The sequence below is a fragment of the Melospiza melodia genome, chromosome 1 (genome assembly GCF_035770615.1).
Source record: "Melospiza melodia melodia isolate bMelMel2 chromosome 1, bMelMel2.pri, whole genome shotgun sequence".
In the NCBI taxonomy this organism is placed as follows: domain Eukaryota; kingdom Metazoa; phylum Chordata; class Aves; order Passeriformes; family Passerellidae; genus Melospiza; species Melospiza melodia.
The window spans coordinates 159,209,747-159,236,292 of record NC_086194.1 but is presented as its reverse complement, the minus strand read 5'-3'; the positions used below and the strand labels follow the sequence as shown (position 1 = coordinate 159,236,292).

The following is a 26,546-nucleotide window of genomic DNA, read 5'->3' as shown; positions in this document are numbered from 1 at the left end:
AGTTATCTTTGTCTATAAAGCCTTAAATCTAAGGCTTTATTCTATGGTATTCTACCAAGCAAATCTCTGAAGTGGTCAAATTCTGCTCTTCTGAAGTCAATGCTAGCTAGCATTCACCCTGCTCTCTGCTCTATAGATTTTGTACCCTAGAATTTCACAGTCATTGCACCCTTCAGCTTTATATTCCTCATCAGCCCCTGCTTGTTGCTGAGAAAAAGATCCAGCATAGCACCTCTCCTTGCTGGCTCCTCTATCTCTTAGAGGAGAAAGTTGAAAACTGCAAATAAAAGTATAAGCTACTATTTTATTTCTTTTCTTTAACAAAAATAATGTACCAAGAGAAGATCTGGTTCTAAATAATTCTCTGTTTCAGGACCAAAAATAAAAACTAACCCCTTTCCAGATTCTGAAACCATATATCTAATGTAGGTCAGATTAAAAAAAAAAAAAAAAAAAAAAAAAAAAGTGGAAAAAAAGGGCTTAGACATTTAAGTCTGAAGTACCTTACTTTGAAGTCAAATCTTGAGCCTTAAGAAAGCACCTATCATGCCCACACAGGAAGGTTAATCCTCTCAGACTATGTATAAATACTTGGGAAAAAAAAAGAGTGCAATCTATTTTTGCCCCTTCTGGGAGCTGATCTGACATAAAACTGATTTGCTTCATAAGCAATATAACAACTGTGTGGCACAGTACCAGAGCTAATAATCACAGCTAAGACACAGGTAAAGCACCAATCCTATAACAACTTGCAGAACAGAGGCATAAGAATCAATGTTAAAATATTCTTGCATTGCCATAAAAAAAAAACACTTGCATATTACATGGAAATTTAAGAAAAAGAAAAATCAAAAACCACAGTACGGACACATTCTGCTAAAAAGATCGCAGTAAAATATTTCTAATTTGCTATTACCCTGTCTTGGCAACCATAAGAACATATACCAAATACTCTCACAGCATCTATTGGCAAGGAGAGACAAACTCACATTTAGAAAAAAAATAAGAGAACTGTGATTAAGAAATTGAAGACCCCCAAGAAACTATTATTGAATTCAAAGCTTTAGAGGGTATGAGGACATGACCCCAGAGAGATAAAGAGTGACAAGTTAATTAAACAAGAATCTTCCCCTTCCATTTTTTACTGAACATCTGAAAAAACTACTATTTCACTTGCCATCACCAAAGAAAGAAACAACTTCTATGGCACTAAAATGAAAACATGACTATGTTTATTATTTCTTAAATTCCTCAATAGCTTGGATTGCAGATTAGGTAAATCTATCCATTCCAAGATGACAGCTATATGCTTGTGTAACCAAGTAACACTCTTTACTGCATACCTGGCCTTGTTTAACCTCTTCCTTCAGAAGCATGCTAATGATAATAAAAGCTTTGAGACAACTACAAGAGTTGTCCAAACAATGTTCATTGTGTCACATCGGGGCTAGCATTCAGCAGTGCATAAAATTAATATCCACTTGCAAAATAATTGTAACATGTAAACAGCATTGATTACAATCCTAAGCACCAACAAATTCTACAATATTGCTTATTCACGTAATGGACATAATTCACATCCTGTGTCTTTTACCAGTCAGTAAAATATATATCAGATACATCCTAGCTGCAACCTGAGGTGCTCTATATCTACCATTGAGATTAATTACTCCTTCAGTATTCAAAAATCTCCATTTGTGACTTGATAAATTTTGAGTCATATTATCCATGTTAATAGTCAATCTTGTGGCACACGAAAAATATATCGGTCTCTTAACTGTAAATTTTTAAGAAACAAGATGCAAACCACCAAGGCAAGACAACAGACTTTTATATAAATCACAGATCTCCCAAAAATCACCCAATGACATTTTAATTTGTGGCAGTTATGAGCTGAATTTTGCATTTGTGGAAACTTGCATAGAAAAGTTGTCCAGAGAAGTTGTGGATGCTGTATCCCTGGAAGTGCTCAAGGCTAGGTCGGACTGGCTTTAAGCAACCTAGTCGAGCAAACAATGTTCCTGCCCATCCCAGAGGGCCTGGAACTACAGCTCTAAGGTCCCTTCCCAGTAAACCCTTGTATGATTTTATGAAAATTACCGTTTAGTTGGGGTAAAATGTAAAAAAAAAATCAGGAAAATTTATTGCCACATCAGATACTTAGAGGGGAAAAAATTACAAATAGGAAATATCCAAAATTCCCTAAAAATAGAACTATCACAGAAATGTTTGGTCACTATATGTCAGCTTAGGCAACATTAATTCAGTTAATCAAACTGAAACATTAAAATCTATTCCCTTTTCACAAACTTTGGAACATAGTTCCAGTTCCAAAGATGTACATTAAAAATATACACAGTCCTTGGAAAACCTTAGTCATATTAGTTCTCAAAGAAGACCAGCATTTTGAAGACTTATGTGAAATTTCAGAAATTGTTATTGGATCAAGATGAAGTTCTTAAATATTCTTCACTGAATATTAAAGCAGTGTTTTTTGCATGCCACTCTTATTAGCTCCACTTGAAAGTGCATTTTCTTAAAAGTGCATTTTTCTTTGCGAGTTTGAAAAATTTTGGCACAGAAGTATGACCCTGAAGCATTTCCCTTCTATTCATTTTATGTCAGAAAAGAAAAAGAAAGTTTCTTAGAGTGTATGTTTTTTTTTAACAAAAGAATTTACCTTGACAAGCTGGGACGGGAACATCCCAGGAGTAATACCCATATGGAGACTTCCTGCACACGGCAGTGCTTTTCCCGATGAGCCGAAAGCCGCGGTCGCACGCCCAGCGGACCACGCTGTTGAGCTGTCCGCCCGTCTGACTGACAATGAAACCGTGCGGGGGCGACTCTGGGGTGCTGCAGTACAGAGCTGGAAACATGAATATCAAAGGAATAAAATGTGTGCTCAGAATTCGTGTAGCAATTCTTGAGAGATTCTGGTTGAACTCAGTGGACATCTGATCGGACACTGAGAAACCGTTGCTAAAAGTTGTATGTTATGTATGATAATGCATGCATTGACCAATTTCACAAAATGAAAAGGTAATAAAAATAGAGCTTTAAAAGATATTTACAAGATTCAGGTTTCAGTAGACTCCAAAAAAATGAAGTGATAGCTCACTTTTATAATTGGTATAGCTTTGAGGTTTGGGCTTTTTTTACCATCTTCTAGTTAAATCAAATAAACTACTGAACTTTAGTTTATGATGAAATTTACTGCAATTGTGTACATTTCAGTAGTATACAAGTTTTTGAGAAAGAGGGAAATAACTAGTACATCCTGAACACAACTCTTTTTAAATAGTCCTTTTTTCTGGCCCTAAATAAGTTCTTTCATTCAAGTTCTGTAATACACTGAACTGAAGTAAAACATTAAAAATAGATTTTAATGATATTTATGACTACTGTGATAAATCCATGGCAAAAATACTGCTTTTAGCTGTTGATTTATTTAGAACACATTAAGTTTTACAGGAGTCTTATCTAGAGACTATGAAAAAAAAATCATAACTCAATATGAGAGAAAAAATATCTCTAAGAGTTACAGTTGTTATAATCTGAAATTATTTATGTTAACATAACAACTCTGACATTAAACACTGGTTACTTACTATGTTTCCTTTATCTCATTTGTTTATTGAGTACCAAGCAATTAAGGTTTGGCTATCTTGTCGTAGGAGTGGACTAGAAGTCTCTTATAACCTGGTAACCACTTTAAGATGAATTTTGTGTATGCAAAAGTTTAACTTGGTCTCTGATTAATTTGATTAATAGCTACAAGTCATAAAGTCTGAAAGAAAACTGTGCTGGAAGTTTGTTTCCAAGTGCTTTGTTTATGCTTTGAAGGAATGCTGATAACTTGATATTTATTTTCTCAGGCAAATGGGAGATCTGCTGCTTTACTCGCTCTTTAAATTTTTCCATGTCTCACGACTTCCTTCAGGTCAATGTTTTTCTCATGTGAAAGCTTCCTCTGGCCAGAATGGAGTCATATGGCTGTTTGTTTACAAAAGATATTTATTAAACACACTAAAGAAAAGAGCAGAATCAGAACTACTACTATATGTTTCAGACCAAATACTATGAAAGCATTTTCTTCCTTACAGTAAATGTCTCCTGACTTGCACTTTTTGAAATAACCAAAGATACAGAGACATACCAGTATTTTCTGTGTGAAACAGACCACTAGAAAATACTTCCTGTCTGCCTCTCAACCGTTCTCTCACTGCCTGAAAGACTTTGAAGAATTTTCTCTTCTTTCTCTTTTAACAGATCCAAAATGGACAACAGGAAATGAAAATAATTAGCATATATTATTTTATGCCTAGTAAACAGTAAATTTTACCTAATGAATGACAAATATTTTAAATCTGAGAAAACGATCCTCTCCTAAAGGGAAAGATGGAACTGATGTATTTGCAGTATATATGATCATAATTATTTTTCTCCAATTTTGAAGTAGCCAAAACATTGAGGAAAACAAAAAAAAAAAAATCAGCAGAAAGAATTATATACTTATTCTTTATTTGTTTATCCACCTTGTGAAATGAAACCGCTTTTATGCCAATAACTTCTCTAGTATCTACAGATACTATCCCCAGTAGTCTTCCTTGTGTGTATTTCATATCTTTGGTCATCATAAAAGAATTCAAATATCTATTTTGTGCAATTACTGTAAATTGCAACAAATCTATCTTAGCTTGACTAATTAAAAGATTTTCCAGAAAAATAAATATTATATAATAATTCTGTAAAAGCAATTTTACTGAAATCTAACTTTGTCAGGTACCATTTCCATACACTATTCATAAATATGTAAATTTGAATTAATAACACATAAAATACTGGCTTTTTTAGATACTAATTTATCTCTTTTAATGTTGATTGCTGTTTCTGTTGAACCTTAAATTAAAAAGTTCAACCCTTCAGGGTATTACATTTTTCCACTTTATAGCTGTTCACTCCTGCCTTATTGCAATGCTTTCCCCTATCCCACCAAAATTCTTAATGACAAATTGCATAAAGATCTTGTAAGAAAAACACCCTAGTATGAAGAGGTACACAAGTGCAAATAAATGGGAGGGAAAAGGGGAAGTTGCTTCTTTTATCTTTAGTATTGCCTTATGCGATTTTGAACCCCTGTCTTTTATTAATTCTCTACAGAGCACATGTGTGGGGGTTTTTTTACTCACAAGATGAGGGTCATTAGATTCATATATATAGAACAGATTGGATTTCCTTTCAGTTTGGTTAATTAAGGATACCAAACATAGCTTATTTTACCCTTTTCACATAAACAAATGTTCCACATTGAAATTTTATGCACATTATAAAAAGTCATATTTGCATACCTATATATCTTATCCTGAAACCTTTTTTATTGGTGCCATGATCTGCTGACCACCGGAGAAATACTTCATGGCTATTGCTGGTTATATTTAGAGAAGATGAATAGTCCCCACTGAGAGATATGAGCAATGGGCTATGACTATTTGGTCCTTGGTACAAAGGAAGGAAAAAAGAAGAAGGACAAAAGGAGTTACAAAGTTTAAAATAACATACAATAAAACATATGCACACAATTAACATACATGCAAAACTTCCTTCAAGCAAATGGCAAATTAATTTGAACTAAAATATTGAAATATGTTATAACTGGAAGTTATATATTTGCTCAAAAGAAAAATTATTTGTAAGTGTAGCATGCTGTACAATTTTAAAATAAAGTAATCCAACAGTTCTTTTTATCATAAAAAATCAAAATAATTGCCTAAGATTTTTTTATACTGAAAAAATACGGTATGCATAAATGATAGTAATTAGACAGAAGCAATATTAAAAAACCAAATTATATAGACAAAGTATCATCCAAAGTTATGTATTCTATAGTTACCATCAAAAACCTCAAGTATATCAAATTCCTTTTCTGTCTGGAAGAATTCAAAGAACATGCTGATATTGTAACCCTTTTCCACAGTAATGGTCCATGCACACATCTGGAGGTTTGGGTAGCTGTCAGGATATCCAGGGCTCAGTATTACGCCTGTTGAATCCAGACGCATTTCATTTGCTGGACAGAGCACTGTGGAACAGAAAAATTGGCAAAAAGTCTAAAGCCCATTATTTCTATTTCATGTGATTGATGAGATTTTCCCGAGTTTTAAAGAACTGCATTACTCATTCTATTTCCTTAAATTGAGAAACATGGTGATTTAAAATATGATAAAATTATTTAATTTTGAATTTATCTAGATTCACTAGGTCTACAAGAATACACATCTCATTAAATAGAAATAGCTGATATTGCCATGTTATTAGAAGTTTTTTCAAAAAATATATTTGCCTCATGCTATATGAACAAATGCCTTCATTATATTCAGAACCTAACACTGATAAACAGAAGCTCTGAACTCTTTTTATACTGACAACTAACTCCTACATGAAGATGAGTTAGTCCTGAGTTACACAAGAAAAATAATAGGATCTTAGTTTTCTCAAGACCATTGGAAATAAAATTGTCTCATTAATTATGAAAATCAGGTTTTATGATGAAAAAATTATTGAATTATAAAGAGAGATAAAGAATAGAGGAAAGCAGAGAAAGGGAGAGAAAAGGAGTATCTTCTTAAGAAAAACTTTGCAAGAATCATAGAATATTTGGGTTGGAAGTACCCTTTGATGATCATCTAGTCCAACCCTCTTCAAATGAATCCAAACTGAACTTGAATAACTGTATCTGCCCATATATTTTAAAAGTATTTGTATCTTGGTTGCAAATTATCATCTAGTTGCTAAACTTCAAGAGTTGTTTCTCATGACCTGTTTGTTTCAATTACTCAAGAAGAAATTGAATACAGCGCCTCCAACCCATTTAACAAAACTCTCATGGCTGGAATCTGGCTGTCAAACTACAGTGTTGTGCCACGTGTGTCACATATCTCAAGAAAATGAACAAAGTAATCCTCTCAACTTTATACATACATATAGACATATATTTATATAAAAATGTGTGGCAGGGAGAGCATAACAGGAATCTGGCTACAGTCATTTATTTGCAGCTGGTTTTGTCTTACAAACTGTCCTTAATTTCAAGATTTTTGGCTAAACATCCCTCAGGAATTTTATGAGGAATTTAAAGACTTGTTTCTGTTAAAGAGTTTCCCTTTGGGAATCGAGTAGGTAAGTTTCATGAATCAGCGAAAATGTTATCTGAGATATAGTTAAGAGATATCACTAAAGAATTTTCTCAGGGTCCCCTTATTATGATGCAAAATACACTTTGAATCTTCTTAGTCTGAAATTTTCATTTTATCCTGAAAGTAGAAGCTAATGTAAGAGAAAATTGAAGGCAAAATTACATGCTTTGTTTGCACAATACCATATTTTAACTGAATAAGTTGATAAATTTGGCTAAACTTGTGGAATTCAGTGACTATTTTCACACCTAAAGGAAATCTGCAAGAACTTTGAGAAATGCTCATCCAACTGACACACACAAGAGAAAAAGTGGAGAAAAAAAATTGACATACTTTTAAATAGTACTAAATGTGATGTAAACTAACATGCAATAATTAAAATTACCACATAAATATTAAATATAGTTTGCATGAATATTTTTTTAGGAATTTGTCATTTGTCTATTATATCTTTACTGCAATATATAAGATTCAAGACTAATGTTAGTCTTATGTTACTTTTGCTCAGCAGCATTCTTCAGATTTACTTATGAATTAATTTTGAATGTAGGTGTTGATTTATTTTAAGTCAAAATTTAAAGAAAAGTTCAATCAAATGCCTGACTACATACTATACTGGCTAAAGCATATAAGATATGCACAAGGTTAAAGCATCAGGAATTAACAGTATTAAGTTAAAAAAACCCATATGGTCTACCCAGCTAAAAGAATTAGTACACTCATACTAATATGAACCATCAGAAGAACTGAGACTTTTCCTTGAAAGTGACTCTTACGTAGCATGTTATACTCTGCACAGTGAAGTGTGGTAGCTTATCCATAGACCAATGCAATACAGTAAAATCATGAAACACAGAAATTTTTTGGCGCATATTTTTGCTGCCTTTAGGTTCCACAAAGCTCTCTATTCATCTTTTACTACAGAAATGTAACTTATATCTGTGATCTTCAAACTTAGACATCAGATAAACAAAGATAAAAGAAAATATGCTGCTTTCTTTTCTAGGTTGCCAGTAGGAATGGTCATTTTTAGCACAATTTGACAAATTCTTTTGCAATTTTCTTTTTAATTTTCCAAATCTAATTCTGAAGACCATGTTAATTTCATTTTGCTGTAAACAGCAATTATAAGAGTATAGATTTAAAGTTTAGCGTTGGAACCAATGTTTAGCATTCATATCTGACAGATAAAAGATTAACTACAGTAAATGAAGTCATCATTCCTAAGTTTTTGTCTTGGGCCTTGCATTGAATACAAAAATGCCTTCAGCAACTCACACTGAGAGAATGTTTCAGGATCAACACATACGTCCCTATTTGCCCTATCTAATATTGCATCATTTTAACATTTAAAGCAATGCCTGGACGTTACTATGGTTTTTCACCTATTAAATGCTATACATCTGCCAAGTTAGGATTTAAATTTAAATTGGAGTGTTGGAAGCTATTTCTAGACACATTAGTATCTAACTAAATGTCTAGATTTTCAGAAATTATCAGTGTAAAAGTTCTTATGAAGCTCACATTTCAATTTCACTTTGCATTTATAAGAACTACACTCAGTGCTGTGAATGACTGACTTCTGCATAGTTTTGTTCATAAAATCAGGGGAAACCAGCTTGTTCAGTTATAAGAGTAACTTCCAGCTTTCTAGGAATGGAGGAAAAGAGTATATTTATGCAAGATTTTTTAAATTCTCAGCTGAAAGCTCAGGCGAATGATATAGTAATAATAACGTCCTAAAAATTAATATACTGATGTTTAATTTCTTAACATTGTGCACTATTTTATAGTTTTAGAAAATGCTTAGAAACAGTAAAATAACAAAGTTTTACTTGTAAATTTACTAGATTTATTCATAATTAATTTGTTATTGCCCAATGAATCTTTCATCATGGGTGTTTTATGGATATGTTAATGAATTTAAATTACTGTAGAAGGAGACACCAAAACATCAGATTGGTAGAAAAAAACAGATGGCAGTATTTTTCATATAATACAAATATAAATAAAACACACTTATTGTGACTGATTTGAAAAAGAATTTTAATCCTAATGTAGATGTTAGAATACTAAGCTCAGGAACAGAGGGATCACAAAAGTATAACACAAAACTAGCCGAATTCAAAATGGTTTTTGTTTATATAACTTATACTTTTATGAGGCTGTGGTGTTTCGCTTTGGTATTTTTTTCTTGAAAAAGCTTTATCATACATGTTTATAACTCTAGGTCCTTATTTATCTTTCCAGATATAAATGGAAGAATTAGTAGCAAAACATAAACTCGTGCCCATTGCTGGAACTGCAAGGAGATTCCATTTTTTTAATGAAGCATGTGCAAGGCCAATCTTCATTTGTTCCCTAATCAGTTTGGGATGAAAGAAAGATTTTTTTTTTTTAATTATGGAAAATCTATATTCTACCATAAGACATCAATTTTTGCCTTAATAAATGCTAGTTTAAAGTGTGATGTTAGTGCCTGGTAGAACTGTAATAATTTTGACCTTAACAATGAGATGGCATTATCTCTGTGTTCACAATTTTCAATAAGAGAAAAAGTGAATAAACACACACACACATGCAGAAAACCTGTTTTTTGGAATACATTGAATAAAAAATGCATGTAGTTAAAATTGCATGAAAAAATAATTTTGTGAGCTTGTTCACCCAAATCCATGCTATGTTAATTTAGCATCTTTTAGAATTCCCATATAAATTTTCACATTATTATGTTGTAGAGAAATGAGTCTCGTTATTTACCAGACTTCCTAAAAAAAATAAAAAGGAATTGTAAAATTATTTTCACAAAGTAGAGAACCAGCCCTTTCAACTTGTGAAGTTCATTAAAAGATTACTAATGTTTTTGCATTAATATCTGAAATACATGAAACAAACCAAAGAGAGATATAGTGGGATAAATCATCAAAAGTCTGAAATAGTTTCAGTATGCTGTCTTACATAAAGAGATGCAGAAGTTATTTAAGGAATCACCACTGAACTGGTATGGCAGCAGGAAAATAAAAAGGAAAAAACCTTGACAAGTGGGTGGTGCTCCATCCATCTGGAGCCTTTCCCCGAGTCGGCATGTCAGAATCTCATTCCCAACCAGCGTAAAGCCTGGCTGACACTGGTACCTTATGATGTCTCCTGTTCAGAAAAACAACACAGGGCAGAACACACAAACAAAATAAGCATTAAACAGCAATTAACTGGGACTTTTTAGCTTTGAAAACATTATTGATTAATGAAGTTTCTTACCACCATATTATACAATGGGCTAAATGACCTCTGGCATAAACAACTTTGATTAGTCTAAGAAATGTGGTAAATGAGCTTTGTGTTGCACACTGTGCTGCATCTATCATTCCTTTCCACCACATTATTTATTAGATAGTTTGCTAAGTTGTCTGGCTTTGACTGATGCTATGTGAACCAAATGTCCATAGAGCTTTAAGCAATATAATTTATAGGATAAACATTATGGGCCTAAATAAAGGTCTAAGATCAAGTCAGTACTTCATACAATCCTGAGGGAAAAAATTAAATACCAAATGGTTTTGTTGATGTTATCTAGGTCTGGCACTCTGAGAATAAGAATTTTCATTTTTTAATTAAGAAACCAAAGATTCATGTAGTTTTATGCACCAATAAAAGTAAAAACCTGCATATTCCAGAAGTTCTCTTTGGCCCATATTACAGAGAGAAAAGGAATTAAAAAGGTAATTTCCCTTTGTGACCTATATAACTAATCATGTATTGGTGCATTTGGAGCAAAACTATCTCACCAGAAATCTGAAATCAGATCGTAAATCATATTTCTTTGAACTGTAAGTGGCTAAGTAATATTATTGACATGTCTCAGAAAGTCAGAATATCATCCCCTTCTCTGATCCTCATAACTTTTACAAATTTGGTTTTACTTTTAGAATCACAGAACCTTAATTCTGGCATTGAATATACGATTGTCTACATGTTTTTTTATGGGTTGTTTGTTTGTTTCAGTGAAATATGTTTTATATTAAATACTATGAAAAATGTATTTTAAAATTAGATCAATTACAAAGAGTTATTGTATTACTTATATGTTATCTCTGAAACATGGATGGGATTCAGGATGCGTAAGAAAGAGGAATGATTTCTTAAAAAAGTGTATTTTCAAATAAAATCTAAAATATTACAAGTATGATTTGCATTCTGAGAAGCACACTGTGCACAGCAAGTTTATTTCATAAACAAATGTTGTGCTTTTATTTTAATATTACCTATTTCAAATTCGTCATCCTCAGCTAGAATTTCAGCATTTGGTACATTTGCTGGAGGCTGGCAGACACGGAGCTGATAGGCTACAAACAGGAACAAAGCACAGTTGACATTCTCAAGTAGAGTTATCATAGCCATACAATAACAGATTTAATATCCACATTAGCAGGATAAACATAAAAACTCAATTTATATTGAAACTTTCAAAAGAATCAAAATAAAGGAAATGAAAACATTGGAAGCTGTGTCTGTATTCTCAGTTATTTAGTTTCAGTGGTGAAATCCTCTTCATAAATAACATAAAAAGTTTAGAAGTGGTTGCCAATTTTCTCATTTGAGCAATTGTAGTCAAAAAGCAAATATTTTTGCACTTTTCAGTCATTGTTTTGCTTGTTGGTTTTTTGGGGTTTTTTTCATGATACAATTTTAATTTTGAACTCTTCCATTTTTGAAACCTTGCAATAAATACAAGTTTTGGAGTCCCAAAGATTCTACACGGAGGCAGCATAACTACTGGGCAGAAGCATTTTGAAAGTGAAATTTCCTAATAAATAAACAGTTTTAGAGTATACATAACCTGCAGATAGTGTCAGAGAATAATCCTGCTTTCAAAATTCTCATTTGAAGTTTCACATGAAATAATGTTCCCAGATTTAGCACATGATGCAACAGCCAAGCAAAATAATCACATCAAATAAATAAAAAATAAGTAGGAAGTATATGCAGAAGTAGTGCAGACTGATTTTTTCCCCAGAGATCCAATGAAAATGGGCCCATGTTTGGAGACAGACAAAATACAATCTGACTTTAATACAATTAGGACAGAAATCTGGTAAAAGAACTCGCTTTGATATATTTTTACATACAGTGGAGTCTTTTCTGTGTTAAAGTGTATGTTCAGGATGAAGGATGCTTGGTTCTCATTAATATTGCATTTTCATACAGCATTTTTTATAGCATTTCTCTTCAGCACAAAATACCATCTATTTATGGCAGATGACAGTTCAGCTTCAGTCATACCCATTCTTGGTTGCTTTGTGTGATTAGATCCTTTAGTACTCTAATTGGTCAAACTTTTGAAAATCATGAAATTTATACCATAAGTAAGACCTTTTGTTACTAATGAGTCACCGTAATTTGATATCTTCCTATTACACCTTTTCCTCACTCAGGTAATGAAGATCTGCTTAAATCAGTGAGTCAGAAAGCCAAACCAATAAAACACACCAATTAAACATGAAACAGCTGTGCTGTTTGCATCTTAAGAAAAATAATAATAAAAATCATGAACATAATTAAAAATTGATTCAATAAAGAAGTCCTACAAATTATCTCAAATGTCTCTAATTTTAGAGTAACAGGAGTATCATTAATTAATAATAATCCCAAATCATTTATTTTAAATCCCAAAATAATTTATTTTAAATAAATTTGACTCCTTGCATTTATTTGACTTCCTGACTGTCTTTCCCTCATTACTATAAATTTTGTTCAGCTGATATGGAGGATCACAGACTCCAAGACACAAAGATATTTATTTGTCTTGACAACATTAGTTCAAAAATGGTTTTAAGTTTCTTTATAAGTAATCTTTGTGCTGCTTGGTTTGCATCTTTATTGCGCATTAGAGCCCACACCTGTGGCATGAAAATTTTCACAACAGAAGAAACAAGCAAAAGGAAATCTTTAGAGACAATTTAATACTAGCAAATTACTAGACCAGAAGAAATAGCCTTAAGTTACTCCACATGAGACTGGATATTAGTAAAAATGAGCTAACCAAAAGGGCTGCCAAGCACTGGGACAGGCTGCCCAGGGAAGAGGAGGAGTCACCATCTCTGGAGGTACTTACAAGACATGTAATGTGCCTTTTATCAGCATGGTTTAGTGGCAAAATTGGCAGTGTTGGGTTTATAGTTGGACTTGATGATCTAAAAGGTCTTTTCCAATCTGAATAATTCTAAGATTCCATGAGTGTTTTAGCATATGTTTGGTCATATATTGATATTTTAGTAGATATCAATACATATGGACTCATTAATGAATACAAAATGTCCTTTTGTCCTTTGCAACTTGATACATGCAATATGGATGCCAAGATTCGGAATGGAAATTCTGATCCCTCTCTGCCTAGCCCTGCTAGAGTCTTTACTCCATAATCAATTGCTGGTGGTTTTTTTTCATTGTAGGCTTTATGTATTTTTTCTGTTTTGTTGTGCTTTGCTTAAAGTTCCTTTAAGCCTGTCAATTCTGTCTATCTGTACTCACCACTGTCTTTAATAAGTCAAAAAGAAAATCTTCTAGTCACAAAATTTGATCAGCATCCAGAAAACGGGATGTAGTGTGTTCAAATTTCCTAGGATGTCCAATCCAATGGGCATTCACAAAGCACCTCAACCCACCCTAACTTCTCAATCTGCTCCTTGTAATTATAGCAATGTACAAGACACTTGGCCACAGAGGGTCTGGATGACTACAAAAAGAGGTAGAATTCAGTGAATTAATTAATACACATTTTCATTCAGTCAGTATTTAATTCAAGGGCAGATTAATGTTAACTCCACTTGGTGGTTCACTATCATTGAACTATATAGTGTAGTAAAAATATATCATAGGTATAGTTCACTATCATTGCTATCTCTACAAAAGCAACATCTCAAAATTTCAAAAAGAAATTTGATGTCCTCCAAAAACATTTAGGTTTCAAAGGAATTTTAGAAGCATTGTAAAAAGTAAAAGAATGTGCACCTTGAACTTTAGGGTCTTGATGCTGCCTTCTTTGTTCGTGTCTCATCATACTGCAGTCTTTTTATTTTGTTTGACTAATAGTAAATTAAATATCTGGTCAAGAAAATAAATGATTTTTCATAATTCATGTTAGTCTTTCATATGTTTGTATTACCCTAGTAGTGGTCAATAGCAACTCTTCTTAGAAAAAGCTACAGATTTTTTTATGCCTTGCCGTCCTCCAGTGACCAGTAAAAACAGTGAAAAAGTTTAATTTATCACACTTACCATGATAACTAAGAACAAAGAAGCCACTGGTAGTAAAGTCACTGTGAAACTTTATCAGAATCTGATTGGAAGTGCTATAGACTGATTCTAGTGCAGTGTTGCCACTAAATTGTCCAATTTGAGGGGAAGTTTGATCTGGTCCATCCCTAAGAAAAACAAACAGAATAATTTTTTTTTTCTCTGGTCATAAAATTTAATATGATTTCTCCAAATTTTAAGTGATTGAAGTAAATTTTCTCTAGATTACACTAAAAGGCATGAGACAACTAAAATAAGATAAACCAGAAAACAAGGGATGAAGACCTTCTCATATCCTGTATGTGGACTGAATACTACTTCAACCACCTTTTGAAAGTCAAATTCTTATTTTCTAATAAAAATTTCAGACAATTCAAAATTATTGAATTTGTGATTGTACTTCATCTACTTGCCATAACCTCTGATCACATTATTGTATCTACGTTCAAATGTGGCTATCAGAAAATAAATGAAATTAATAACTGTTCATGTCCACCAGTCTTTTGAATCTTATAATTTATAGGAAAATTAAGAGATAAATAGTGTTGTTATAATTAATTAAAATAATAAATTAAAAATAAAAGAATGAATATAGTCTTTGGCAAAAATGAACCCAAAATGCTTACAGATTGCTGAATACAAGATTCCCCTTGAAAACTGCATGTTGACATCAATAAATGCACATTTTATTTCCAATGCTTATTCTAAGTTACTTTTAGATATGCTATAGTCAGCATATTTTAACCTAGCTTTTCTCCCCTAATTAATAATTTTCATGCTATTATTTATAGTTTATAGTATATATGGATAGATAAGAATTGATTTAAAGTTTATTTTTATGAATGATTCAGAGTTTTCTCAATCAATGTGTTACTCTGTTATGAATTTTATATAAATGGTCATGTATTTTTGATTTAGGTAGTGTCATGGTTTACCACTACAGGTAGGTATTAATATAATTTTTGGTAGCTTAAACCAAAACTGAGTATGATAAGCAGCTGAATAATTTCTTGAACCTTCTTCATATGAATGTACTGATATTATTTTGTACTATTTATTACGATTTCGACAATACATGTACTGCTCAAAAGATGATTGCTACCTTACGGAGAAATGAAACACTCATTTCAATAGAAAAATTAAATGAAAGTTACTACTAAACAACAGTGGAACTGTACAGAGGACAGCATCATGATAGAAGAATATTAAATGTTCATCCTTATTTCCTTCCAGATTAGAATTGTCAAATAGTAAGCAATAGATGTTTAAATTTAAAGTTGGTTTTTTTTTTCAATAGTTATTAGCATAATATATTAAAAAAAATACAGATATATTTTATTTTGAAAATTTTGTAGTAATATGTTTTCCAAATTATGGCACATTGACCCTTTCCCTACTGTTTTAGCAAGGAAGTTGTATGATTTGAAGCATTTGAATTGTGAATAAAAAGGGGGTTTTTTGCATTGGAAAGTGCTATAAAATTTTTAATAAAAAGTATCCCAGAAATGGTATAGGCTACATAATTAAATAGCCATCATGTATACAATACAATTTTTACACATGTACAAATGAGGACTAAAGCCATTAAATGTCTTCAAACACGTGCTGGAGGCATTAATGTGATAGGCTGCTGCTGAGGGTCATCATGCAGAGCCATGACAGACATGGATTCAAGAACACAGAGAATAGGATTTGTTTACAGTTATTGTAAGCTCAATTTGCTTTGTCACAGCCAAATCAAAAAGAGCCTCTCATTTTATGTACTCTTAAGAATAAAAGAAGCCAACTTGGAAGAAATTAATGAAGTATTGCCCTACTTTAGTTTCTAGTGGCTTTTCCTAAAACACTAATACCTACATCTGAAACTCCTTATCACTCCTTTCTTAAGTAGTATTTCTCTTGATTGTTGATGAGCTATTATAGCATACCTCTCTATGCTTTTCTTTGTTGGCAAACTGAGAAACACTATTATTGTTTTTGATTTCTTGTCCACTGCTATCTAGAGAGAATGGTCCATTGAAAAACATGGATTGGTGCAACTCATTCATTTCTGCTAGAGAAAACACCAGTTTCAAGGGGAAAATCAAAAATATATTATTTTAAATTCATATTTGGTTATATAGTGACACATGAAGATTAAATAAATGCCAAAAGTGTTTTCTTACCAGACAGTTATGAAATCATATATTGGCTCTGTTTGGAGAACTGTGAAATTGATGTAGATTCCATTCCCAGGTGGTACTCTTACAAGCCAGAAGCAGTCTTGAAAGTTTGGATACTCATCAGGGTATCCTGGAGAGTATATGGTGCCATTCATTGCAGTTATGTTTCCTCCACACAGAGCTATGAAAAAGACACTTTTTAAAAATAGCCAGTAAATGCTTTTTGTATTTTACTTAGACTATATCAAAGCTCTAGTTTTGAACACGTTTGGTGCACTTAACTTCATTGCATATGACCATTCCTGTGCAAAGAAAACAGATTTTATTCAACTTTTTGCAGATTCAGAAGTCTATTTTGACAGTATTTGTCAAATATAAAAGTAAAAAAAATAGTCATTCTGATGCAACAAATACTATCAGAAACGGAATTGAATAAATATGTATACATATAGGTGGAAATTCCCTACACAACTGAAAATTACGTTGTCAGGACTTTGTGTAAATTTTAGCTACAAATTAGCAACAAATCACACTAATTAGTTTTGGTTGGCTATCTTCTTGTGACTATAGTTTCATGTATGGTCACAAGAAGATAGCCAACCAAAATTAACACATGAAAGAATGCACATACAAGGTTGAGGAGTCAGTAAAGGTTAGAGAATTTCAAAATTCAAACATTGTGTCCAACAGTATGAATAGTAATTTTGCATTTATGGATATAAATTCTGGTACATAAAGTAAGAGTCCTCTCTGTAATATGCGTGAAAGAGTGCTAATTTTAGACATCATACAGTGCAAGAGGGACCATACAGATTCTGGACTTTCATAACTCTATATTTCTGGAAAACTATTAGTCCAAACTATATTTTCTCCATACAGATTTCAGATGTATGTTGAATATGATACCATCTGGCTATTACAGAAGAGAAATGTTATACAAGCTTAGCTCTGGAAAAGTAAGCAAAGCTTAAAATTGTATAATTTGCTTTATTTTGCATACATTTATTTTGCTCACTCCACCCCACAAGGTGCATGGTATGGCAACACATTTTCTAAAATATGTTTACAAATCTTCAACCAGAGCAGTTTTGACACATACGTTTGACATATAGGAATTATGCATCATTTGTTTTTAGCAAAAACATATGTTATGGTTTATGTTTATAAACTTTGGTGCTGAACTGTATGGTAAGAAGTGATGCACAGTGGCACTTTAACCATTCAGACTCAACAGCTTGGGCACTGCTTTTCTTCAGCTTTAACCTTAAAGGCTCAAGGGGGTTTGAGCAGTACAGATGGAAACGGTTTTGCAGCCAGTTCTTAGGGGAGTGAAAACATGGTCTGATGACTGTCAGGGAACAAGACTTCTTGGAAAAGGAGAGGAAACAGAATCCAAACAGGTTAAAGCAAGGAAGATGAGTTTAGAAGGGTCAGAGAGTGTTAGATGATGCTGAGCACAGGTTAAAGGAATGTTACGTGCATGGGGATGTAAAAAGAGAATAAAACTGTTTAAACAGAAGCAAGTTTAGTCCTATTTAATTCAGATTGTCTGCTTCAAGATATCTGAGGAATTAAAAAAGCCTTTGTATATCTCGTCTTAGAATAAAGCAAATACAATGAAAGCAAATACAAATTCAAGACATGCCATGTATTTCTGGTACTAGGTGTACACAAAAAAGCCAACTTCATTTTAATGCTTTTGAACACAAAGCCTTTATCTTAAATCAAACCAAGTGAAACTAGAAGATAACTCATTATCCTTTTCCTGCAACAATAAAACAAAACAAAACTAAACAAAAACCCAAAAACCAACTCAAAAATATCTGTAACATATAAAAATGTCACAAACCCTTTACTAAAAATACCACAGTAAGTATCAGCACAAACCCCCATGTAATTTAAGAAATTTGTCTAGGGGTTGAGTAGTGTTGACAGTCTGTAATTATGCAGAAAATATGCATATTAAATCTCTTTTATCAAGTTGGTGGATTTTTTTAATCTTCATTTTTCATATCAAATTAAGTAGAAACAAAGAACATTCAGCTATTTTTCAGGAACTTCATCGAAATTGATACTCAGAAACAACATGCTTTGGACATCTTACAGTTTTCTAATTAAATTATTGGTTCCAGTAAGGTATTTCAAAGAAACAGAATTTCTGCATTCAATAAATTGTTTTGATTGTGAGGTACAGAAAATACAACACGAATGAACTAACAGGAAAAGCTAAGTGTTTAGCAGTTAAGACATGAACTATGAAGGCATTACTACTCCACAAGATCCAGAAAATGAGTGGTGAAACTTAATTATAATGAATTAACTTCTTCCCCTTTCAAAAAAATGACAGTGTAGGTGCCATCTGTCTTTTATATTACAAAGCTTCCCCCTCTGAATTCAGTACCAGTCCTAATTTCCCTACCAAATCCCCCCAAAATTGCTAAGGTTCACTTGAGTCCAGCAGGAATTTTGAATAATGAAGCTTTTCATTCAAGTACCTAAATTTGGGTATATGGTGCAAAATATAATGAAAAAATCCAGAAAACAGAGGAGCTTTTTAATTTCTATTTGGGTGGTTGCATTTGACTTTGGAGATTTTTTGGTGGTGGGATGCTGTTGTGCTGTTGTTGGGGGGTTTTATTTGGGCATTTCTCTCCTATGTGATTCTGAGGATGCCATTCTCAATGCTGTTTCACCATTCAATATGAAGGGGAGCTAGGCCTTTAGGTGGAGGATGGAGCTTCTTTGGCCTGCTGCTTAGAAACAGGTTCCTTTCAGCATAGCTAGGGAAGAGATAAACACTTCTACAGAACCACCACAGTCATTCTGTCTCCTTAAAATTATAGCTGTGTGCAATGCACAGTCCCTGCAACCTTCCTTTTTGTTTCAAGCACAAGTGAAAAAAACAAATGTAAAAGGTTAAAAAATGTAATTAAAAAAAAATTCAGAAAAAAACATATGTACAAATGATTTTACAGAGCACTGGCTGGAGTACAATTTCACTCTAGACCATCTTTATCATTTCTTACTAACTGATAAGAAAGAACATAAGTGGCCAGAATTGGTAAATTCAATTTTTGAAGATTTTTTCTTAATTTAGTCCATAGTTTATACTTCATTGCCTCACCTAGATTAAAAGCTGCATGGGTCTCCATATTCCAGACTTTAAGCTTAACCTTCCAAAAGCAAACATTGTATCTCAGATAAGTTTTAAGAGACTGAACATTACAAAACATTTCAGCTTCTCTGCTAAAATTTTAAAGTGCAAAATTGAATACTTCCCTTGCAAAGACTACACTGTAAATATACAGACCTCTGTAAATGAAAAGCTGAAATGACTTCAGTTAACAGTCTTAGGAAGACTTTCAAATGATGAAGGGTTTCTAGGTCACCTGGAACGTACCTTCACATCTGGGGAGAGGATGATTCCAGTTGCGGCTGATGCCATGAAGACAAGTTAGAGCTGAATTTCCAATCAACGTGTAGCCAGGAAAACACTCAAATGAAATAGTTTGTCCCACAGTAAAGTCATTTCCAATAACAAAACCATTACGAAATGGTCGAGGATCAGGACAGCTTTGTAGCTGATATGCTGAAATAAATAATAATAAGGGTGAAAAAATCAGTAAAATAAAAATTCTGATTGTCTCAAAAATAAGAATTTTAATTAGAATAAAAATAAAAGCCTATATGATGGGAACGAAATTTTCATGATGCTCGTGATCAAATCATTGATTTTACACCTGGAGAAGTACAGTGAAACTGGCTACACTTCTGTGCTGTTAGGTAACATTTATTTTTGCTGTTTGAAGATACTGTTCTGAGATAGATGAAGTGCTTCTCTGATCCAATAGGAGTTGTCAGGTTTTACATTCTTCTGTTTAAGGAAAAAGAGAAATAAACATGTCTATACTTTTGTTTTTCCCAGAAGAGTTAAAGGCTCTATAATGAACTGGAATATCAAAGACTTTATAGTGAATAAGTCCAATTTGAAAACAAGCTTTTCTCACACATCTTGGTGATTTTTTTCCAAGAAGATTTGAAGCATTGTCTTCTTATTACCAATGTGAGAGCAAATAAGCTGTGTGCAGTCTGAAATATAAGAATATCCTGTCATATATATCTGAAAGAATCCATTTTGTCTTATGTGGTTAAAACAGAGAAAAGAACTTACCAGTTTTTTGACAAATTACAACATCTCCTAAATTATCACTGTTACTAATAATAATATATGGGCTTAGGTTTTTACTGTCCTTAGCACTTTACACCTCGAATTGACTTTTTCTTTAAAAGCTAACTCTTTTTACAATGGCTCACTTCCAGAATGTTACACGGAGTTCAAATCAATTTGGACTTGTTACTATTAAAAGAGTAGTAGGAGACTGCTCTAAAGTAAAATCTCTTTAAATCACTCTTAGGTGTTATTTGTATAATGAAAACAGGTCTACTTTAAAATACACATTTGACCTTTTTTCATGAACAGTGGTGATCTAATCCTTTTTAAATGAAAATGCAATTCTATAAATAGAACGATGATCTCGTGATCTTCACCAGCTCAGCATGACCTACTTGGGTACAAAAGAAAAGAACCTTCAGGAAATGGTGAACTAGGAAATAAAATGGATTTGTTGATTTTTGGGTTGGCATTAATTTGCACAAGCCTACATTCATCCAGTAATACAAAACAGTATTTAGATGTATACTTTCCAGAACCCATTACACTAAATTAAAATTCCAGTATGCTTCCAAACATTGAATAGAGATGTTTCTTTTGTAAAGGCATGCAATGTAAATTAATATGTCAATCAGCTTCAGATATTGGCAATTATGTGTTTGCTGACCTTTGACCAGATTATAATGAAAAAAAATATGCAATTAATTGTTTTTTTTTTTTCATCTTAACTTTCTTCATTCTTCTGTTTTATCTCAATGTTTAAAGCTTGGCACCAAAACACATAGAATCTTTCATATTTATTTTTAGGAATCCCCAAAACTCCATAAAATCTATAATAGCCACCTTGCTCTCTCTCATTAGAATGTCCAAATCTCACCTTGATATACAATATGAAATCCTTGTTTGTTCTGTGAGTAATCACTGTGAAAGTATAGGCTGGTTTCATGAGTTGTGCTGAACAGAGAGGCTGGTAGCTGGGGGCCACTTAGTCTTCCAATAACAGTGCTAGTTTCTGTAGATCCACTCCTAACCTCTAAGTAATCATGTATGGTCTCCGTTGAGAAATTCAAAAATTGCAAATGGACACCTGAAAAACATTGTCAGTAAATAAACACCATCAGTACCAAAACCAGCAAGGAAAATAAAGTGTGTTCATTGTATACTGATCATTGCAGAAAATAACCAGGTGGAAATCTATGTGCTACCTGGCTACTATCTGTGTATTTCACAGTTTTGATGTGTGTGGGGCGCACATCCGCCAGCAATCTTTAAATTGGACTAGATGGTGAGCAGGAAGGCCTCAGGTCCAGCTCAGAGTATCAGGCAGGCAGAGCCTCTACTGGTACCCCAAGGATTCGTGAAAGCAGAGTGCATGGGGAACATATGTGTTACTCACACGTACACTGTGGAATATGATGGTTTTGGTGAAAAAACTTTCTGATTATTTGGTTCAGTAAGGAATAAGAGGGCAGCTTATATCTATTAGCAAGTTATCTCTCCTAATATGGTGATGTATTACAAAAATTATGCAGCCTGAGAAGAAAATTCTATGCACTGAATAATTATAGGGCTCTTAAGCATTTCCTGTTTTTATAACATTTTTCTATATAAGTTACAACCAAGAAAATTTGCAGTTTGTCTGGATCTATTGCAACTATGGCATGATAGTTTCACTAGAAAGATGATTGAGTCCTATTGGTATTTCTGGCAAAGACAAACAACACAATTTTATATAAAACTGAAAGTAAAAAATATAATGTCAGGTAAATTATTGAAAGTCATGAATAGTTTTGTAACTCCTGAACTGTAATACCTAAATAGTGTTTCTCACTGTCCTTTAGAACTTTTCCCTCAGATATTATGTAAAGTTTATAAAAGATTTTCTGAAGCATGAAACGTTTTATATGCAAGTTATGTGCATAATTCAATTACTGTTACCCTGATAATTTGTCTTGCTTTATCTGAAGACAGTCTATAAGTGATAAGAAAGCATTTTTGAGTGTCATTCTTTGACTTTGTCAGCCTTCCAAATATTTCCTATACAGAGAATCAAGCTATATTCAGTCTTTGCCCTTTCTCTATCATACTTTGGCCTTTCATTTGATCCTGTGAACCATACACTTATCCAAAGTTAAACTGTCATTAACAGCTGCCAGCTCCTGTGACCTTGCTATCAGATTTTTCCTCTTTCATGAACTTTCTTTGATACAAAAGTATAAATATATTTTCGCAAATCATCCTGCTCTCTGTATTACACTTTCTCTTCAAGTTTCTGAACCACATCAATCTTCAGAAGTATTCATCTTCTGAATACTTCTACTTGCTCTGCCAGTAGCACCTACCTCTATTTGTCTGAAACTTCAGCTTGTTAGACTGATTTTTTTTTTCCCATGTCTTTTTGCAGTTTAGACATCCTGCTTGAAAGAGTAGTTAATATATTTATCTATGCAAATAAACACAGTGTCCTTAGTAAAAAAATTATACCATTAGCTAATTTACAGTGAAGAAGCTTATGATCTGTAACTTATAATTGGGAGAAAACCTTTCTAAAAAGAGTTAAACAAGTGAAAGTCTGTAGAAGGTCCCCATGATGGTGTTTTTGAGTTTTTCTCTTTACTACACAGAAGAGTTGGACATGCCTCCAGTAGATCAGAGTCACAACATCACTAAAACCAGTTTTAGCCATCATTGCTTCAAAAGTAATATTTTTATTTTTTACACTGAAATTTTATTTTAATATTCAATTTAGTTTCAAACATATCTCACTTAAGGTAAAAAAGTGCTGTTGGTTGGTATTTACAAACGAACGGAGACGGGGCAAATTTGAATTAGTGTCATGAGCTATTTATTTAGCACATCAGTCTCAGTACATTGTTAGGACAATGGAGACAGGATGTTAACAGCTCTCTGATTTAAAGAAAATGTTAAGGGGGTGTTACATTACAGCATAGTATAAAACTATCTCAACTTAGATTTTAGCTAATCACACATAGAGCAAAACATATTGACAAGAATTTTATCCAATCATATGAAACACACGTAATGGTAGTTAATACAATGGCTCATTCATGAGAGACAAAGCACAGAGATCTATTCATACTAACGTTCTAAAGATATACATTAAATAGCTTTGTTGCAATTTATAAGGCCAGTTTTACAGAAGTCTATTGTGCTGTGTGTCACGTCTGCTCTACTGCTTAGAAAACTTTTTGCTGTATTAGCAATGTTCACAAAATTTCTCTCAAAGGCTTGTCCTTTTTAACCATTTTCTCAAAACCCTCTGACTTTATGAATCCCAGCAAAAAACCATCCGGCATGTTTCAATCAATGCAGCTTTAGTTTTCTTCTAGGAAATGAATAATTTCATTTGCCTATACATGAACTGGAAAATAGTTCATAAATCCAGTGAATAAACTTCAGTTGGTACAAAGCAGTTCAGAGCTATTGATTTTGGTGGTTAAACTTAGTTATCCAAGAAACTGTTTCCAAAACTTCAGTCTAATGGAAGTCAAACTAAATAATATGTTAACAATGCAGAGTGTAAATAGCAGTCTGAAGAGTTAAGTTAGAATTATTGGACACAAAAGCCTGGCAGACTGCAAGCAAAGAAAATGTAGTAAGGAGTCAGTATGGGAAAAGAGACAGGATAGCAGTAAAGTGAAGGAAGAGGCAGATGGCAATGTATTTGGGATAAAAAGACAGCAGGTTCTGGATGCAGTTGAAGATACCATTTTGTTAAATTTGAAATTTAAGCAATATTTCAGATTTTTATTATCTCTTCTTTATTAGCAAATGTCTTTGGAATCATCTGTCAAAATATCGTGTTCCCTTATAGCTCTGAATATTGTTTTCTCCTGTGGATTTGATCCAGAAATAATGTACCTACTACTGCTAATTTTTTTTTTTTTTTTGATAGCTTAACAAGCAGAAATTGATTTGTGATTCTAGACAGCACTATGACTCATAATGAAGCACTACAAATTGTCTCATCAGGCTATCTAAAAATTCAGGTATTGGCAGAGTTAAAGTGTCAATGTTATTTCTATAAAGTGCTAAGAGAAAAAAAAAATCAATTATTGACTGTAATCTTGTGTGTTTGAACAAAATGCAAACAAACAAATTGGGTTCTATATAAAAATCCCTATTTTGATATAATGTATTTCCCCCAGATAGAACAACCCATGCAAAACAATTGGCTTTCATATAAATCATAAGTGAACTAGATTCATGGGATTTCTAATAAAAAAAATCCACAGAAATTATTTTAAAAAGAGGAGGGAAAGAATCTGAACCTATGCAAAGAAGAATGCTATTTGGGATGTCACACTCATTCCGTAAGACCCAGAAATTCTGTACTGTCAAGTAAAGAATAGGGCAGAAGATGGTAAGTATAAATTAGAAAACGATAAGGCCTGTCAAAGAAAACCAGCACACCATTCAACTAGCATATAAAGAAAAAAATCCAAGTGCACATGCGCCTTAAAAAGTGCCACATTTTATAAAAAATTGGATGAGACAACTCTTCTGGCTGGCTTCAAATAATGATTTCACAATAAAATATGCATAGGATCCACCCAAAGTTGCTCAAGGTGCTAGCAAATATAATTAAAATGCTGATAGTATCTATACAAAACCATAGTGAAATAAGAGAAGTTCTAGTGACTTGAAAAAGTCTGAATTTACATTCACCTTCAAGACAACAAAAAGGACCTGGGAAATGACAACTACAGGTTCGTTGCAGTCCTTGGAAAAATTATGGAACTTGTTGTTTGAACACAATTTCCAAACATATAAGAGACAAAAAGACACTTAGGAGCATTCATCATGGATTTTCTAATAGAAAATAACAGTTAATCAACCATCATATCCTTCTATTATTAAATTGACAAAGGGAGAAAAGTGTATATAACATACTTTCACCCTGCTATGGCTTTTGACTCGGTCTATAACATTCTCATCTGAAAGCTCAACATACATGAGCTTGATGAATGGAAAGGAAGTCAGTTAAAAATTAACATAACTTTGAGGCTCCAAGGGTGATAATCAGCCATTCAATGGTTGGCAGCCAGTAACAAGCACAATATTCTGTGTGTTGCTATGGAAGCTTACACTGGTTTATGTCATCAGAAGGGACTTGGAAAATGAGAAGGCATCCTCAACAAATGTGTGCAGGATACTAAACTAAGGGTTATGGATGATATATTAAATGACACAATATTTCAATGAAGAACATTAAAAACACTTAAGGACTGAGTAAATAAATGTTTCTTAAAGGTTTGCACAAGGTGTGGTGGTTTGACCGGAAATGGGATTTCTGGGATGCTGCAGTCAAACCAACGGGTGCTCAGATTTTAATATTGGCACCAGCTGTGGCCATTGGGACATTTGGATCTGCCTGTGAGAACACAGGGTTAAAAGCAGGGCTCCCCCCTAGAAGTTTCTCTTTGGATTTCAGGCGGGAGAGAGGCTGGGCGTGGGGAGGGGAAAGCCACGTGGCCTGGGAGAGGTAGGCCTGACCCTGAGGGGCCCAAGGGTGGAAGCATCGAACTACTGAGAGGTATTTCCCCCCCACACCCCTTCTGGGAGACAGAGACAGAGAGAGAAACAGAGCTGTGCCTGAGAGTTACCTTCAAACTTGATAAACATGTGCAGCAGCAGGCAGCATGGCTGAGAAGGAGGAAAGGGGGCCGAAGGAGGCAGAGGAGGCAGCGATGTGTCCAGCCG

The 26,546-nt window shown here is 33.3% G+C and overlaps 1 protein-coding gene across 3 annotated transcripts in view; it reads right to left on the bottom strand.

Moving 5' to 3' along the window:
• The window catches only part of CSMD3 (CUB and Sushi multiple domains 3), a 588,763-nt gene that overhangs the window by 71,340 nt on the left and 490,877 nt on the right, over positions 1-26,546 (bottom strand). For all 3 annotated transcript variants that reach the window (XM_063173375.1, XM_063173384.1, XM_063173392.1), the window contains 9 exons: positions 21,700-21,909; positions 20,052-20,240; positions 16,655-16,832; positions 14,472-14,617; positions 11,459-11,539; positions 10,230-10,343; positions 5,894-6,082; positions 5,352-5,498; positions 2,681-2,869 (listed from right to left, as the gene is read on the bottom strand). In XM_063173375.1, coding sequence (XP_063029445.1) covers positions 2,681-2,869; positions 5,352-5,498; positions 5,894-6,082; positions 10,230-10,343; positions 11,459-11,539; positions 14,472-14,617; positions 16,655-16,832; positions 20,052-20,240; positions 21,700-21,909 — 1,443 coding nt within the window. The remainder of the gene's footprint in view (positions 1-2,680; positions 2,870-5,351; positions 5,499-5,893; positions 6,083-10,229; positions 10,344-11,458; positions 11,540-14,471; positions 14,618-16,654; positions 16,833-20,051; positions 20,241-21,699; positions 21,910-26,546) is intronic.